General features: G+C 39.2%; 1 protein-coding gene across 4 annotated transcripts in view; it reads left to right on the top strand.

The window, feature by feature from the left end:
- Positions 1 to 17,595, top strand: part of MTUS1 (microtubule associated scaffold protein 1) — a 121,829-nt gene that overhangs the window by 31,656 nt on the left and 72,578 nt on the right. For all 4 annotated transcript variants that reach the window (XM_039551414.1, XM_039551416.1, XM_039551417.1 and 1 more), the window contains exons 2-3: positions 1,620 to 3,781; positions 5,968 to 6,163. In XM_039551414.1, coding sequence (XP_039407348.1) covers positions 1,805 to 3,781; positions 5,968 to 6,163 — 2,173 coding nt within the window. In that variant the 5' untranslated portion in view covers positions 1,620 to 1,804. The remainder of the gene's footprint in view (positions 1 to 1,619; positions 3,782 to 5,967; positions 6,164 to 17,595) is intronic.

Here is a 17,595-nt window from a genome sequence, read left to right on the forward strand (position 1 = left end):
AATAATGAACAAAGTAACTTACCTTTCACTAGTTAGTGTGTTGGCTTCATTTTACACTTTCCAGAGTATTTGTGGATAAGAGTTTTTCTTTCTCCTGTTGTGGTTTCCAGGATGGCTTATATGGTTTCTGTGAGGATTTAAACTTATTTGTTAAAGAACAAATCAAGAGTTGCTTCTCTTCTCAGAACAAACTTGTTTCCCAAGGCAGTCTTTGATTCCTCTACAAAAATATGATCACAGAATTATTCTTCAATGTGCTTAATCAACATTGTTATACCAGACATCCCTTATTATTATCTTTTCTGATCTTGTAACAACCGTCTTGTTATATTGCATCCATTATTGTCACCATAGTTGAAACAGTCAAATAATTTCAGACTTTAATATAATTCTTATGTGAATTATGAGTTATTCTGCCCACCAAACCTACTTAATCCTGATGTACATGTCCTGCTGCACCAGATTTCAAATATGTTATTACATCAGTATCCTTGTTTTAGGACACCCCACTCTGATGTCTGCATTTTTATTTAAACACCACAGACCTGTTTGCTCATGGGTTTTGATGAAAAGTGTCCTCCTTCCTGCTCCTTTGATTGGAGAGTGTAATCTGTCATTCCAGACCTGTGAAGGTGTTCAGCAGTTGTTCTTTTTCTTCAGTTGGGAAGCTGACCTTTGTCCATGAATGCATCTTCAGCCAGATTGCCATGTCAGATCCAGTGAACTTCTGCCCACCTATTCAGGTTTTATTGCTCTGAAAGTGAGCCACCTTCTGGCAGATTCCCCACCCACTGCAACCATATCTTATAAATCTGAAGTTCTTCCTGCATCTGGTCTCGTTTCTGGTACTAGGAGCCTTTCATACAGAGTGCTACAGAGGTCATCCAGCTGCTTTGAACAGTTTGGTCTTCTGTCTCATTCACGTCCTTGTGGTTTTGGTAACTTGGGTGCAGTCTTAGCACTTGTTAGAAACTTGTCACTATATGTTGCAAGGGCTCTTCTTTACTGTTTTTTGTTTGTGCATCTCCACCCCATGTGTGGTCAGTTGTTCTCCATCATCTCTCCATGTCAATCCTGCCCCTTCACCTTTCCATAGGGTTTTGGGTGACGATATAGGGCTCTGCTCTGCTGAGAGGTCACTGGCATTGTTTCCTCATTTGGCTAATCTCGTGTCATCTTTATAGAAGATGGAGGCAGTTCACTGGTATGGAATTGCTCTCCATTGACTCTAGAGGGGTCCCACATGCATCTACCAGTTGGCTGCCCCAGCAGCGTGGGGGCAGTGTACTGGTGTAGCCCCAGAGCTGGTTACAAACCTCCCTCTCCTCTCTTTATTTCAACTCAGATGTCTTAAACAGCTCTTTGAAAATTTTCAGCTGCCTCTGCTATGCATTGCTGCCCCAAAAGGCAGGAAAAAGACCTTCGGTGCAGAGAAAAGCCAGTCTCTGGGGTTGTTACTGCTCTGCATCAAGGGATGAGGGCTGAAATTTTTCTTTGCTGGGATTCTGAGTATTGCTTCTATGTTGCTGCTCTGATGTCTGAAGACTAGGAGCTTAGGAATGCTTACCGTCTTAAAATCTTGGTTTGGCTTATTTTTTAAAATTTCTTTTTAATTCCAGAACATTTGAATCTTCTTGGGAAACATGGAAACAAAGAACCACTTTTTAAATATCTTTCAGGACAATTGACACATTCCAGGGAAAAGCAGTTGGGTTTGTTTTTTCTGCAAAGTTCAGAAGAATCTGCATTCTCTGGGATTTTAAAGAAGTATAAAATGAAAACAGTTTAAAATTTAGCTTTCAAAATGAATGTTGGGAAGTCCGATGACAAAGTAAAGAATGGCTTGAAATCTCCCTTACTTATAAGGGATGAAAATGGGAATAACTATGCATGTGACAGAGCTACCCCTTCCTCAGAGACTTGTGCCACCAAGATACACAGTAATTCAACTGACCAAAATATAGTGGCTGAGTATGAAGGTGATACCATTTTTGAAAATAAGGGTGACTTCAGAAGTCTTTTAAAACAGCAGTGTATTGAAGTACTTGATCTGCAGAAGACACCTGGTAAATACAACTGCACAGGAGCTCCATTGGGAGATACGGATGCTGTATGCAGGTCTTCTGTGACTGAACAGACCTGTGTGTGTCCTTTGAACTGTGGCTTGGAAGCAACAACAAACTTACTGAAAGGTGACTTTGGTATGGCAAAAATGCAAAGTCAGAGTATCAAACACTCAGTGCCTTACAGTCAGACTGACTCTAAGTCTGTACAAACTCCTCCTGCTACAGAGCAGAACATACAGTCCCTGAAAAATGACAGGGCATGCTGCCAGCTGAGCACACTGGATGCTACTAATGTTACAGGTGGAACTCTGGGAACTGATCGAAATGATGACATGCATCTGGGGGAAGCATTCATCTCTTCTGAAGTATGTATCAGAGAGAAATTTGATAGAACCAGCTCAGAAAGAACCCCTAATTTCAGCTCTGCAGGTGTTGAACAATATCAAAAAAACAGTATCAAGACTGATAAAGAATCACAGGAAACAGAAGCAAATGTTGTAGAACTACCTGCTGGATGTATAGATCCTTATAAGCGAGATGCATTATCACCATGCATTAATACTAATGAGGATGAGCAAGTGAAATCCTTGGAGATTACTCCTGACCATGATGGAACTGGGAATTCCAATGCTAAAACATGCATGGATGGTCTTGTAAATAGTGTGCACCTTCTCCCAGTAGATCAAATGGATGTAGAACAAGTATCAAACAAAACTAGTGAACCCTTAACCAAAGAACAAAGTATCTCTGGAAATGCTGCTCCTCAGGATATGCACAACATCCCTTCTGTGTCTTACAGTGTACCAAAATTAAAGAAGACTGTTATGCCTGAGCTGAAATGCGAAGCAACTTTTGTGGTCTTCAGTCCAACAGCTGATGAAAGCGATTTGTTTCTATGTACTTCAACTCCTAAAGAGCAATCAAAAAATAGAACTTTTTCTGCTTCAGCTTTGGAAGAACTTCGAGGCAAGTCTTCTAGACTAAGACCAAGTGAAGCTTTTGTAGGAGGGCGTAACAAAAGGTCTGGGCTCAAAGCTAGTTCAGATCAAACTGCAAGAAAACCAGTGGGCAGGACTTCTATTGCATCAACAATAACCAAAGCAAAGAAATCAGAGATTGTTAGTTTTCCCAAACCTAATTTTAAAAATGTTAAGCCAAAGGTTGTGTCTAGACCTGTGCTACAGCCAAGAGACAGTGCAGCATTAAAACAGTCTCCCCAGTCCCATCAACTATCATCTGTCTCCTCACCTTCACGGGTTGGTTCCCCAAGGCAGTTGTCCTCTATAAAAGTGCAGAAAAAACCAGTAGATCTAGCTAAAGATATTAAGGTGGAATTGCCTGTAAATAAGCCCCATAAGCTACATGTTAACAAACGCCTCTCCACTAGCCAAGTCGTACATGCCACGACACATCCCAGAAATGCTTCCCACAAGGCTTCAAAAACACCTGCGTTAAAGCAAAGTCTGCAAGACATTGACAAAGCAAGCGCTACCCATTCGGCGTGCTCCTTGGTTTCTGCTGTGCTTCCAGCATCTGGAGAGAACTCGAAAGAGATGCTAAATGAAAGTTCAAGCTCCTTAATGATACCTTGTGCTCAAAACATCGACCTGACCAAAGGGGAAAAAGAGCAAAGCAGCAACATGGGAGTCCTTCTGGAAGCAACATTAGCAAAAGACATGGCAAATGAAACATTTGATATGCACTCTGTTCCTTTGGTAAGTTTTTTTGCTTTTATACTTACTTGTATGTTTTTTACATTTGCAAAAAGGAAATTCATTTTTGCACAGTGTGGTAATTGTGGAATGGGTTTGGTGTCTACAAATGTTGCTGTAGTGTTGATTTCTGAGTGGAGTCTCTCCCTAGTACAGACAGTGAAAAAGTGTTGTTTTACAGATCGGTTGCAGTTGGCCTCAACTACAATTTAGTGTCTCCACTTTCGTCTTATTCCATAATATAATTTTTTTTTAGTAAAGTCTTTTTAAGACAATACCGTTTCTAAGATTTCTAATAAAAGCAACCAAATCTTAATTTAGTCAACCTCATAAAATTGCCTAGCAAAACTTCATGAGGTTTTCTAAATACAGATTTTAATATACATTTTTTCAAGATAATTCTAGTGGTGCTGTAACTTTAAATAGACATTAGAGGTAAATTGCTGTTTTCGGTATTTTCTTTCAAAATCTGCTTTAGAACTAAAGTAGACTTTTTAAAATTAGTTATGTAAATGTTGTGCATATATTAACAGTAACATTAAGTCACAGAAAACCTGACGACCAATAAGTTGGTGAAACATTTTATTTTTAACATCTTAATTTCACTGTCTGCTTTGTATAATTTAGGAGTTTATTTGTTTAAAGTAGAGCTGGGACTCATTAGAATAGGTAGGAGTAGTCAGGAAATATTTCTCATGCAGAGGGCATATACCTGGTTTTAGGCAGTCAGCCAGCTGGAAGGTGCAAACTTCCTGGCCGGGAGGTATGCATGTGCTGGTTGGTTGGGAAATATTTTGGGATGAGTCAGCTGCCTGTCAGGAGAAACGTGCTGCTTTCAAATACACTGAAAGAAGGTTAAAAGAAAAGGAACAGTGGGAAAGAAGGGAAGAGTGTTGGGGTTGGGTTGACCAGGATTTCAGGAGGTGTGGTAGGGACACAGAATTGGAGTCTTGGTGCTATATGGAGTCTCTCGTGTTGCTGGCTTGTGGGTTCAACAGCTTACGTTAAATTGGTGAAATGGGAGCAGCAGCTGTTGCTGCTAAAACTGTCATTGTCTGAATTTTTGACAGGCTCTACGAATTTGCCAGAAACATTCCAGTAAAGCTCACTATATGGGGGAAGCTACTTAGAACATTTTTGAAACATTGCACAAGAAATTATTAAGTAATATATTTATTAGAATAATAATTTAACTTGAAAGCTAGGATGGTCTTTTAATTCTGAAGTGTTTAAGAGTTTGGGTTCTTTATCAGTCCTTACTTTTGGTATCAAGGGTTGGAGAGAATGCTTTTAATTCATCCCATTGCCAAAATGGAAATCTTTGTGATTTTAATTATTCTGCTTGTACCTGGAGAAAAAATAGAGACATTTCTATAAAATGTGCAGTAGACAAATCAGCTGGATTAAATTTAAGAAGTGGTCTTCTGAAAAGTATAGATTAACATCTGAAAATGAAGATGAGGATTGGAGTCCAAAGTGGAAAGTGTGGTACTCCAACCGAATTGCAGCTTGAGTCACAGAAAAGCACATGAAGAGCTGAACTGTAATGTGTGTCTTCATAGGCTAGACAGGAGTGGCTGTGAACTAATGCATGTATAAACTGGAGGAAGAATTCTGAAACATAGATGTTTCACACATATAAACCAGTTATTTTAAAGCTGTCCTGGGGTCCACTCCTGCACTTGTGTTTTATCTATGGCACCTCAATGTGAAGGAGTTTAAGCTGTTCTGACATAAGACCTAGACCAGGAAACTATTACAAGGGCTGTGACATTTCAGGTAGTACAGGACAACTAAATTCTCAGGGCATTAACATGTGTACTTTGTTGGTTAAGATCTTGAGATTAGGTGTAGTCATGTAATTGAGTGGCTTAATTAGAGTTCGGGGAGGAAGAGGAAGAAATTCTGATATAAAATGACCTCTGTAACCTCTTTTTAGTGTGTTGGTCATTACTGGTGATTAGCTTCAAACTAATAGGTTTGTGTTGCTGGAGGCCATTCAGGAGATGGTTCTTGAGGTTCTGAACTGCAGATGTGGACAATGGTATAGAGACTAACTAAGCGTGTTTCCTACTTGGGTGGTCAGTATTTCATTACAGATGCTGCAGAGGGAGATCTTTCGTTTCTCACAGTGGTGGTGTGCGGGTTGTATTGTTGGCTTTTTGGTTTCTGTTTTTTTCTTAAAACAGATGCCTTCTGTGAAAGATGGGACAACACAAGGGAAAAACACACCAAAGAGAGACCCAGTCCCACTACGAAGTGTATTAACTCCCAAGGTCAAAATGGTGCCATCCGTGTCGACCTTGAAGAGAGGATGTGAAAATAAAGCTATCAGCACTATTAAAACACCTTCTCACAAAGAACCTCTTCTATCATCAAGCTCTGGTAAGAGAATTTTTCACTGGAATATTACCACTAACCTTAATTTTAAGAAACTGGTTATTGTACTTAATGTGCTTTCTGACACAGCTTTTAGGGTGGTACAGAGCTGTATTTCAGTGCTAAATACAATTCTGTCTAAATTGTAAATTGCTAATACAGGGGCAAAAAAAAAAAAGGCAGGTTAAAACTCATAGTTTTAAAATCTTAGCTTGAAAGGAGTGTGTTTAGGAGGGTATGGGGCTGTTAGAAAAATCAGTATGAAATATTATTTATATTTTGTCATATAACAGTATTTTGCGAATATACAACTAAAATTACTTGAAAGAGGAGAAAATAGAGTGCACAGGTACAATGCTCTTGTGATAAGCAACTCTATGCTATCCCAATGGGAATGAGCCCTTATTTCAGGACATATTTTGTTCAACCTAATTTTAGTACAGCTCTGTAGTTTCTAGAAAGGGGAGGACATAATTGAAGGTGAGACTACTGCTTGAGCTGCTAATTAAACTCAGACTGGTTAATAGCAAGGGCAGGCATGAATCTCTCATCTAGTCTGTAGGCTGCTGTTCAAAACCCATGACTGGAAACTAGATTCTGTAACTGTATTAGAGATTCAGAAGTGCTCTGGTAGTTTATGTGCTGGGCTTTTTAACCAAGTGTGGCAATCTAACTAGTTGCAAAGGTAGCCTGACTATGAATGACTGCACTACAATGCACTGTAATTTGGCAAGTACACACCCAGCTATACCCAGTAAAACCTGTTTTTTTTTTTTTTTCTTTTTTAACCCACTCAATCTAAGATTATAAACCAGTAAAAAATAGTCCTCTTAATTGTATACAGGTGGTGAAGTGTGATAAAATCTGTATTCCTTTATGGGATGAGTCCCTTGAAGAAAGTGGATATAGGCTATTCTCCCACTTGAGGCTTGCTCATGTGAGGCACTTGCTCAGTGAACCAGGCACCAACCTGTAGGCTGCCATTTTCTTGGAGAACTCATCACCCCTCTAAATACCAACCTAGAGCTTTCCTGTCTGTAATTATGGCCTTAGAAGCAGCAAGATGGATATAGATAAAGAGTTTTCCTTTAGTTTATTAATCCAGATTAGATTTATGATACTGTCACTAGAAATAAGTGTAAGCAAAGCTGAGTTATAGGACTAAATTCTTCCCTTCAGCAAAAAAAAATTTAGATGTACTTTCAGAAGAAATAGAAGTCATTTCCTGTTGAAAATAGAAATATTTACTCCCCAGATTTTTTTTAAACTAAACCTGTCACTCCTTAAATAATTCATGTATGTTGAAATTATGGTCGTCAATAGAATATTTCCCAAATTTTTCCTGTTGGAAAAAGGCTGCTTAAACTAAAAGCATGAAGCAGCGCTTCAACATTTCAAACATGTGGTGTTATGTGATAAGACTGGAACTTTAATGCTGCCCATGAGAAGAAATTTGTTTCCTCTGTGCTCTTTCCCCAAGTCCCTTTTTCCTAGCTCATATTATCCTTCATCTTGCTTATGCAGTTTTTTGGTGCTATAAGGTAGGATTTGATGCATTCAACTGTATCAGGTTAACTTCCCCACCCCTTAAAAAGGAAATTTTTAAACATGTGTCCTTGTTCCCTGGTAAACCTTGTACTGATGTCAATCAGAGGATGGGATTACGGTGTGGGATATGGGGCAAAGTAGGAGTTATTTGGGATTGCTGCTAAACCCCCACAGAATTATGCAACCACACCTTTCAGGTAAAACCCTATCTACTGCTGCTTACCCCTTCTGTTTTTGACATTTTTGAAGTAAAACTGTACATACACTTTTTGTGACCAAGTGGCAGTTTGTAAACCAAACCCTGTTTAGGCTAAAGTATCCCTGAAGGGAATAACTGCTTTTTCCAGTGGAGTCATTTGAACACTTCGGTATTAAACTTCAGCCCCAAGATAAATCATTCAGTAGCTGTACAGTTGTTTGCTGTCAGGATTTTGTCAGACTAGAGATAGACTAGCTAAATCCAGAAAGGAAAGGACTCCTGAAGGTCACCTAGTCCAGCCCCTGCTGCCTGTAACTGGGTCAGTAGTGAATTCAGATTAGATTGTTCAGTCATTTGTCAAGTTGAGTCTTAAAAATGTCCAAATCCTGACAAACTTGTTTCTTCAGGAGGTACTAACATATATGCAGCTATTTCTTAACCAGTTACTGGTAGCATTTGGATCATTGGGCAACAAGAGTAATTGGTGGAGTTGAATTCATTAAATACTCTGAACAAGAGAAATAATAGTACAGCTCTATGTCAATTCTCACATATGTATGTTGAGGGACAGAAGTGATGCATCTGTCCAAAATGTGTGTGTATTATTCCTAGAATAAGAGCTTATGAGTAGTGGATTGTGTTCATACAATGGCTGTTCAAGAAATGAAAGAAAAAATTGCCATGTATAAAACACCAGTTATAAGATTTTTGCAACTTGTCAGGAATTGAGATTTTGGTAATTTTTTTTTCCACTTGTAAAACCTAAGTTTTTAGTGGTAACACGCTAACCCAATAGAAAGCCTTTCTTCTCAGGGAATTTCCTGCTTCTTACCTGAACAGGAGACAGCAGAAGGAGAGCAGAACTCATATCCCAAACACTGTATTTTTATGAGCATATTAGAGGTAGAAATGACTGGGTTTGTTTATTTCAAAATGGTTGCTGAGCACTGTTCACCAGTATTGGTGTATCTTAACTGGAACTTGAAGTTTTTGCTGAATTAGAAATAGGTTCTGTAAAAGACAAGCCTGCTTTGATCCAGTGTACTGAAGTGATTTGCAAAATGGCCAAGCCCCATTTCTGCAACTATGACCAGATTTCCAGATTTGCTGCAAGCTAGATGCCTCAAAATTATTTCTGTCACTATTTATCTCTTTCTTCATAAGAGAGAATGACACACTCATTCTAAGACAAAATTCTTAATTCTCTACAGGTAACTTTTCCATGGTGGTGGGTGTGGGTTTCTGTAGTACTGGATGGCAGGCAGTATGTCTTTTGCTATGTTTGTTTTCTGTCAATGAAAACATTTATTAGCATTCAAGACACAGAATAACATATTTGACTTACTCATTTTTACTGGAAAGGATATATAATTTCAGAGCCCTGGTAGAAGACTTTGAACTAGTTTCAAAATCAAAACAACTATTGTTTTTGTTCCAGGAAACACACAGAGCCTTCTAATTTGGATGTACCATAGCCAGTGTGGAGGAGTAATAGCCTGATAACAGTTGAGGTGTTATGGTTTGGGAAGACTCATTTCTTAGCCTCACTTGAAGGGAGGAGTTGAAGGGGATTGGAGAAGCCAGGGAGCTTTAGTGTTCCCATGGATTTTCTGCTGTCAAACCTGCCCCAGCAGCTGTGTATTTTCAGCTGTGCAGTTGAACAGAAGCACTGTGACAGTTTGAGCCGCAGGAAATTGTTTGAACAGCATCAAATAGGAATAGAAATTATTTACAGTACATCTCAAAATGTGTATGCCCACCAATGCCTTTTTTACCTCCTTTTGCTGACTACAACCTACCTGAAATTATGTAAAGGAAAGGAGCTTTACCTGCAAGTAAGACTTCTGATATGCTATAACTTCTTCTCCACTTCTCCCTTAAAATTACACCATTACTTTAAATTATTTCTCAGTGTAAGAAACTTCATGTTGTTGTTGATGTCTTAGCTCTGTCAAGATGAGAGCTCTGTCAAGCCTTACGTGTAATTGAAACTCTTTGGGAATCTGAAAGTATCAATAATACTATTCCTCTGCTTACTGTTAAAGACTTGCAGAAACCAATGGAAACCTTGTAAATCATCTGTGTAACAAAAATGTCTCTTGCTCTCTGGTGGGGGGTTTTGCGACATTTTGGGTACCCTTTTGTCTCTGATTTAAATCACTGATATTCCTTCAGCAGTGTTACGGCCCTGTGCTTTACTTAATCATTTCCAAGAATCTAATCCAGTGGTCACTCCCTTTTTCTCTTGAGGGTATTTTCATAGCATTTAACAAGACTAATGAAAGCTTGGGTACAGAGAAGGTTGAAAGTACGAATTCTGTGTTTCCTTAAAGATGTTTTTGAACAAGTGAGACCTTTTCCCATATGACAAGTTGATCATACTGAAGGACTTTTCCTGTGTTCTGCAACTACCAGAAGCATGGGAAAAATAATTCCCCAGATGCTATAGAAAATGTGTATGCAGGTTTAGTGATACTTTGAAATGCTGATTTTCTTGTTAGTTCATAATTGCAAAAGTCCTGCAGTTGAATTTTGGCTTGATCTTGCACTTAAATGTAAGAATTGAGAGAAGCTTCCATAGTTAAAACCAGAACAGGCAGTGACAGATTAAGAATCAGTTTGGTTTTGGGTGTTATTGCTGTTTATTGCACAAAGAAAGGCTTCTCAGATGGAAAATTCAAACTGAATGGTTTCAATCAGTTTTCATACAGCTGGAGACATATATAAACTTGGTAATTCAGGGCTTCTTGGTATAGCCTTTCACAATACTTGTGAAGCAGTACCAAAACAATTAAATTCCACTAAGCATTCCCACAATCCCTGAGTCTTTGTTCTGACACTGAACCAGGAGCCAACCCAAATACAGTTACTGCAAATAATTTTTCAGCTTGTATCATTCCTGTTATCTACCATGTGACTCTTTAAAGCTGGATTGACATGCTGCCAAGAGGAAACAAAATATTTTAAAAGGCGAACGTAACTTCCAGGGTCTCTGGACTTGAAACAGTCGTGACTTTACTCAAAATTCTAGAATAGACAGTTACTTGTAAAGGTGTCCATATACTTTCTCATAAACAGTAATTTTTATATGCAGATGCTGGAATGCACCAGGGTCTGCAAATAAGGCTTAACATTTAGTTTCAGCCAATCTTTTTACACTTTTCTTTTACAGAGCAGTCAGCTTCTTTTATGGATCCTAGAAGCAGGTTCCTCATACACTAATTTACTGATGATTATTTGTCCTTCTTAGTCCATATTACTTGGTTTCAGTCTCCTTTTCAGTTTCCTTTTCTTTAATACATCTGTACTTGTGGGATATGCCCAGCCACTGCCCTGGAGGGATGTCTGCTGAGATAAAAGATTTTGCAATCGCCCAGCAGGACTCCCTGGAAAGGTGACTACTTTTGGGTCATGGCGAGGAAAGGTAGACCCACAATCCTTTGGGGGACCCTATGCAGATCATTCTGTAACCCAGTGGTCTGTCCCAGACCCTCTGTAATCCATTGGTCCCCTTGCTGATCCCCTGTATCCCTATAAAAGAAGACCAGTTCGCCTCTGTGGGGAGAGAGCTCGTCCCTGGCTTCCTTTCGCCGGAGGGGACCCATAATAAAGCTCCCTTCGTGCGGAACCAGCCACATGGGCCTTCTCGTCTCTCTCTCTGGTCTGGCTTGACCTAGAGGCTGCCCTGCAGAGCTGAGCTGGAATCACGAGCTGATATCACTAAAGAGCTGACAGCCTCTGCAAGGGCCCCTCTGCCAGCAGCTGAGAGGAAGACACCAGACCTCGGGAAGGTGATTCCTTTCGGGACCATCTCCCCGGACCGGTCATCTCTTCCTGGGTCACAGCCTTGGACCCCATCACCAGCTGTATATGTACTAGTTCAAGCCTGTGTTGAAAGTGAACTTAAAACTTGCATGTTCCCCTTCAGAGGTATAGAAAGGAGGAAATTAATACATGGGTCTTCACAGAACATAAGGTCTTGTAGTCCATAGTATGACACAAAGCTTGTCTGTGATTCTTCTGCGGTCATCTTAATCCAGACATCTCTAGTGCACAGTGACTCTGTATCTCATAACCAGTTCTTTAAACTGGGGAAAAAATTATTCAGTGTATCCAAAAGGACTTTTGTCAAGTTGGTGAGTTTGTGAGAGTTCAGAAAACAGTGTTAGTTGTGAGGGCTTGGGAGCCTTGCTGTTTATTGTTTATCCAATCACTTGAGTTGGACTTGCCTGGTAATGTTTCCAGTCTACTTTGCCCTCACTTCCTGGACATCCTCAACAGGAATGGTTTGCTGGAAGCTGCCTGGAGCAATATATTTACTTCTGCCAAGTACTGACCACTAGACCCCTGCCCCAGATGTTGGTCGTTCATCTACAAAATGGTCAATTCACAATTTGAAGCCAGAAACGAGCCATAAAATGATGTACTCTGAATGTAGCTTTGTCAATTTGCTTTAAACCTTGACTATGTACACTAGCAGAAAAGCTTACCATAACTTTGACACCAGTTCTCTTTTGTTACTTTTCATTAACAAGGAGCTCTTCCCGTGGTGTAAGTGCTGCTCTTATTTTTGCAAGCCTTTCATAGGGTTCATCATAAAAATGTATTTTGGAATAAAATACTTCCTATTTATCTTTAGAAGTCAAGTTGACCTCGGGAAACGAGTAAAAGTGAAAGGGTTTTTGTTTGTGAGGTAATATGGGATCTGTTGTAATGAATGATTTCAAAGCAAATTGGTTTATTTATCTCTGGATAATTTGGGTGTGGTTCTCTGCGTTTTGGGGCGATGGGGGAGAAGAGGCAGAGGGAGTTGGAAATACTTGCGTTTATGGGTAATTCAGGTAGTCTGCTGGCTTCCAGAAGGGGGCATTTCATCCTATCAGCTTTGTTTAAGGTGCCATCAGTGACCGTAGTTAAGGAAATAATTTTTCACGTATGTTCCCAGACTTTTTACAGGCAATTTTGTGACTAGCCCTAGTGAACTTTTAATATGTTGTACCTGTACCAAGAAGCGTGATCATACTTGCAGAGACTGATTCTAACAGTCAGCATATTGATGCTGACTATTTCTGACGCTGTCAGAAGTGTGGATGTATCTAAAGGAATATTCTCCTTTAGGAGAGAGGTGTGCACTATTTCCCTGCAGGGGAATTTCTTGGTACCTAGTCATTTACTTGCAAGGACATGCTGGTGTGTCTTCAAATAACTCTTTACCTGTACTGCTTAGTTCTGAATTCTCTCAGGGTGCAGGTAAAGGAGGAGGGAAATACGCATAATTTTCTTCGAGAAGAAATTTGTATTTGTTTGCCGCAGTGAGCTTCCCCTTTCATTTAAGGAGCACATGAACTCCCACAATAGAAAACTTAAAAGATTTGTAAATAACGTGAGCTTTAAAGCTGCAATCTAAGTCAAACAAATTTCCATGCCTAACATGAAGGGTTTGTGGGATGTAGAGCTGGACAATAATGAAAAGCGTGATTGGATGGGGTTGGTCGTTTTCTTTTGCCTCAGCTTACCTTGCAGTACATTGATTTGACTTCTTGTGCCCAGTACTTCTAAACAGACAGAACTTTACCATAGCTGTGTTAAAGCTAGTGATTGGGATTGGATTGTTTAAGTCAGCATGCGGCCTATGACAGTCTCCTGGCAAAACCGGAGTGGGCAAGCTTTGCCGCTGCTGTGCCTGGGAAGCTGGTGTAAAACTATCTGCTGTCCAGAGACTGGCTTTGCCCGGGGTCATAGAGGGTGGCGGCATGACTGTGCAGACATGGACTCTCTTGGGGCTGCTCTAGTTCACTCTACAAAAGGAAAAACCTAAAATGGACTAAATCAAGCAGGCATTATTATGGGCAGACAGAAGGTGAGAGAGCAGGTGTGAGCTCAAACTTGAGGCCAGGGAAGAGAAGGGCTGTTTCTAGGTGCTGGAGAGGTCACAGTGCAAGTGGTTGAAGGGAAGATGAGGAATGGAGAAGTCTCTGATTGTGGAAGGGTTTAACTGGAAGGAAATCGGCCACATTTCAAAACTGGACCAGATAGGAAGGCGAAAAAGTGAAACTCAACAGTAGGCATACACGAGACACTACTCTTCCTCTCTCTTCCCCTAACTGAAAACACCCCAATCACTCTTCTGATGGTAGGATCATTTGAGGGAAGAAAAAGGCTTGTTTTGGTTGTTGGTAACTGCTGATAAATGCTCTGTAGTAGGAATGATTCATTCCCCAGTTTTAGTCCAAGAATGTTTAGCTGTAAGAGGAAGAACACGTGAACATCTACCTGCATGGCTACTGACACCCCAGTTATATTTTTGGCACTAGCTCACTGCTGGTTCCTTGCTGCCTGTTTAAAGATTGTAGAGAAACGGGAAGAATGCTGTGGAAGTCTGTATCAATGGAGAATTGAATCTTGCCTTATATAAACTGTTCTCTGACCATCTGTTATCCTCTAAACAAGTAAATTTCTCTCCTGTAAATATTTCAAGAGTCAGAAGTAACTTGACATTCCCTGGCTTTGTCCATGTTAATGTTGAACATTTGAGCATTCATAGCAACAGAATGTAACTGTGTCCTGCCTTCTTGGTAATTTTGGTAGTAATTTGAGACTTTAAAAGGGTGATGTAATTAGAAAGACATTACCTTAGAATTATGAAACATACTGTAGCCACTCTTCTTTCCTTGAAGGAATGCTGATACATGTATAGCATACCAGATAGTATAGTTAATAATGCTGAATGGCTGATCAGGTAAACTGGGAAGCTTGCAGCCAGCAGAAAAGTAATTAGTTAGTATTGCTACTGCTTTATGCTGTTTAAAATGGCAACCATAAGCACTCTTACACCGATGTTAAGATTGGTCTGCTGGAAAGACCTTGTACTCTTAGGCTTAGACTGGGCTTTTTCACCAGCTAAGAAGTTTAGCATTTTTAAAACAGAGCCCTTTGGATTTTTGAACTCTTAAGGAAAATCAGAAATGCATAAAGCAAAAATCCAAAATTCAGCATTTTCAAGAGTTAAGCAATGAAAGGCCAAGCCAACTATTAGAGTTAGCCTTAGATTTAAACAAAAGCAGCAACAACAAAAAGTATCCTTCAAAAAACTGCTTCTGCACTTAGTGTGCCCAAAGTTTGTGTTTAGAAAAGGCTTCCAACCACTCATTTCCAGGTGTCATGTAGCTCCATGAATGCCAGTTTCTCAGTGTTTAGTTCTAGATGTAAAATGTGTCAATGTGTTTTGAAATGGCGGACATGAAATTTCAGAATTTGTGAACAGGTATTTGACGTTACAGTCTGCCTCATGTCAACATTCTGGCAATGTGAGGTTTTTTAGGCTCCAGTGCTGTTTAAAGGAAGACTTAACTTTTTCTTGACAATAGCCACCTATGAGGGATTGATATAAAAGGATGATTATTTGAGTAAGGATATGAAAGCTGACTTCAGAGCTTCTTGAAGAGTGAGCTTTGTTCTTTGCTTATTTCCATTCCAATACAAGAGATACTCTAACATAGTTCAAGTAACATGGTTGGTTGTTGCATGGAGACTTTTTTCTAAAGGATTGCCAACTCATTAGTTCAGTGTAAAGGAATGTGGTATTTCTGGTATCCCACTTGAGTGACTAGATTAAATAACTGGTGAAAGCCTGTTACTTTGATGCTACTGCTTGTTGTCTTTATAATAATGGTTGACTAAATATCCTGCTTTTCTGCTCATTTCCACTACTTTGGTTTGTATACCATATCTTCCTGCTTCTGTCTTCAAAACCTTTGCATTTAATTATGTGTGACTTCTTAGCGCATGGTACTTATGAAAAAACCTTTAAAAATATTAGTTGAAGTAATACCTAGAGTAGTTGCTTAATGATCTTGTGTCATGACTTAAAAGAAATTCTCCCTCGAGCTGGGCTTTTGAAAAATGTATTTGAGTGCTTGAGTAATTACTATAATAGAAGCATTATAGGAAAGTACCAAGCAGCAGAAGAACTAAGAGAAAGGTAATCTGCTTGACCTGCTTTTGAAACTGGGCATCCTAGAGATTGCTGTGCTCACTGGATGGGTTTGAGTTCTGAGCACTGCCACACTCCAGCCTCTGCAGAGAAGTTGGGGTTGCTGCAAATCATCAATAGGGAACATGCTGTACTAGACAAGACTGAGATTTTCACATGCTTACTTTGACCCTTCTTGAGTGAAAATCACTGTGAAGAAAACCAGATTTTGTTCCTGTATGTTTTGGACTGGATGAACAAGTCCAGCACAATAGCAATCAAACATGTTACATTCATCTTTAAGTAATCAAATGCAGCTGATAAAACGCATTTGTTCCTCTAGCTGCCTTTTGTAATGTAGAATTTTAACTCAGTAAGTCATACAAACTTAACACACAGTGTTTGTACAGCAGCACTTTTTTCTGTTTGTTTTTTGGGGAGTTGTTTGGATTTTGTACTTTGTTTTGCTGGGAGGCTATTTAGAAAAGGAATTTCTGACTGGTCTGGATTAATTATTTTCCTGGTATGTTGACCCATTAATGAAAAAAGATTTTAGAAAACAATGTGGAAGATTTTATAAAGCTGTCAGGTTTGTTCTATGATGTAAAAATGTGACAGAAACTTTTTTGGTCGAACACATAAAATTATTTCTGTTATGTTGCCTGGAGTGCTGTTTCAGAGGTGTTTTAATAAATGTCAATTTGTGGTGTTCTCATAGCACAACAAAGCTTGTATTCTTTTTATCATGTTCCATATATTCAATTGTCCCTTTCAGTAACTTACAAAAAAATCTAAAATATGGCTGATAATTTTGTCTCAGAGGATTAATAACAGGCTACAGTAAAGCTATATACAGAATCGGAGTTCAGCATAGTAATGACAAACAAGTAGTAAAAGTGCACCTGTGAAGAGAGATCTGATGCAAAGCTTGTTTAATTACTCATTGAAGCTTGCATGTTACATTCTGTGACCAGCAGTGTGTAATATGCTAATACAGGTTTAGTACATATTGTAAGTGAGGTTTCTCTTTTGTTACTGAATTGATCTGAACTGAGGGAAGTAGCTTTGGATGTACCTTCCTTTACCAGTGCTGATCCTGATTTTGCGTACTTGATACAGGATGTTTTGAGACAAGTTATCTAATCCTGTCACACCACCTACTGTTGAAAGGCGGACACTGGGCATGTTTTTCTTGTCTAAAATTCAATGCAATCCTCTTAATGTCATGATTTCCTGGGTTTGGTGCAAATTGAAGGTTTCTTGGTGATTAGTATTTAAGAGTAGAGATCCTGTAGTAAAACTGGTGTTGCTTAAGGTGAAATTACTAGCTAATTTTGTCATATTTCAGCAGTCTTCTAGCTTAAGTGAAGTTGAAATGGGGTTTATAGTAACAAGAATAAAGGGAAGGGTATTCCCTTTAAATAGAAATTTGACTGTTTTAAGTCAAACCTGAGACACTGTAGTTGTTTCTTTTCCAGTAAGATAAACTGTCTTATCAGCCTTGAAAATGGCAGTGACATGAAAAAATAATGTATTTTAGATAGTTTTGGTTATAATAAGTAACAAAATATTTTCTAAAAAAATATTAAGTCTGTCTTCCATATGTCTGTTTTTTTACAAAAATGAAAACCTCTTATCCATGTTCAGAAGGCTGTATTAAGATCTCAATACTGGAGCTGGCAGGAGTCAACTCAGAGCTGGCAAAAGAAGTCTGTGTGT

This window comes from Corvus cornix, chromosome 4 (genome assembly GCF_000738735.6).
Source record: "Corvus cornix cornix isolate S_Up_H32 chromosome 4, ASM73873v5, whole genome shotgun sequence".
NCBI lineage: Eukaryota > Metazoa > Chordata > Aves > Passeriformes > Corvidae > Corvus > Corvus cornix.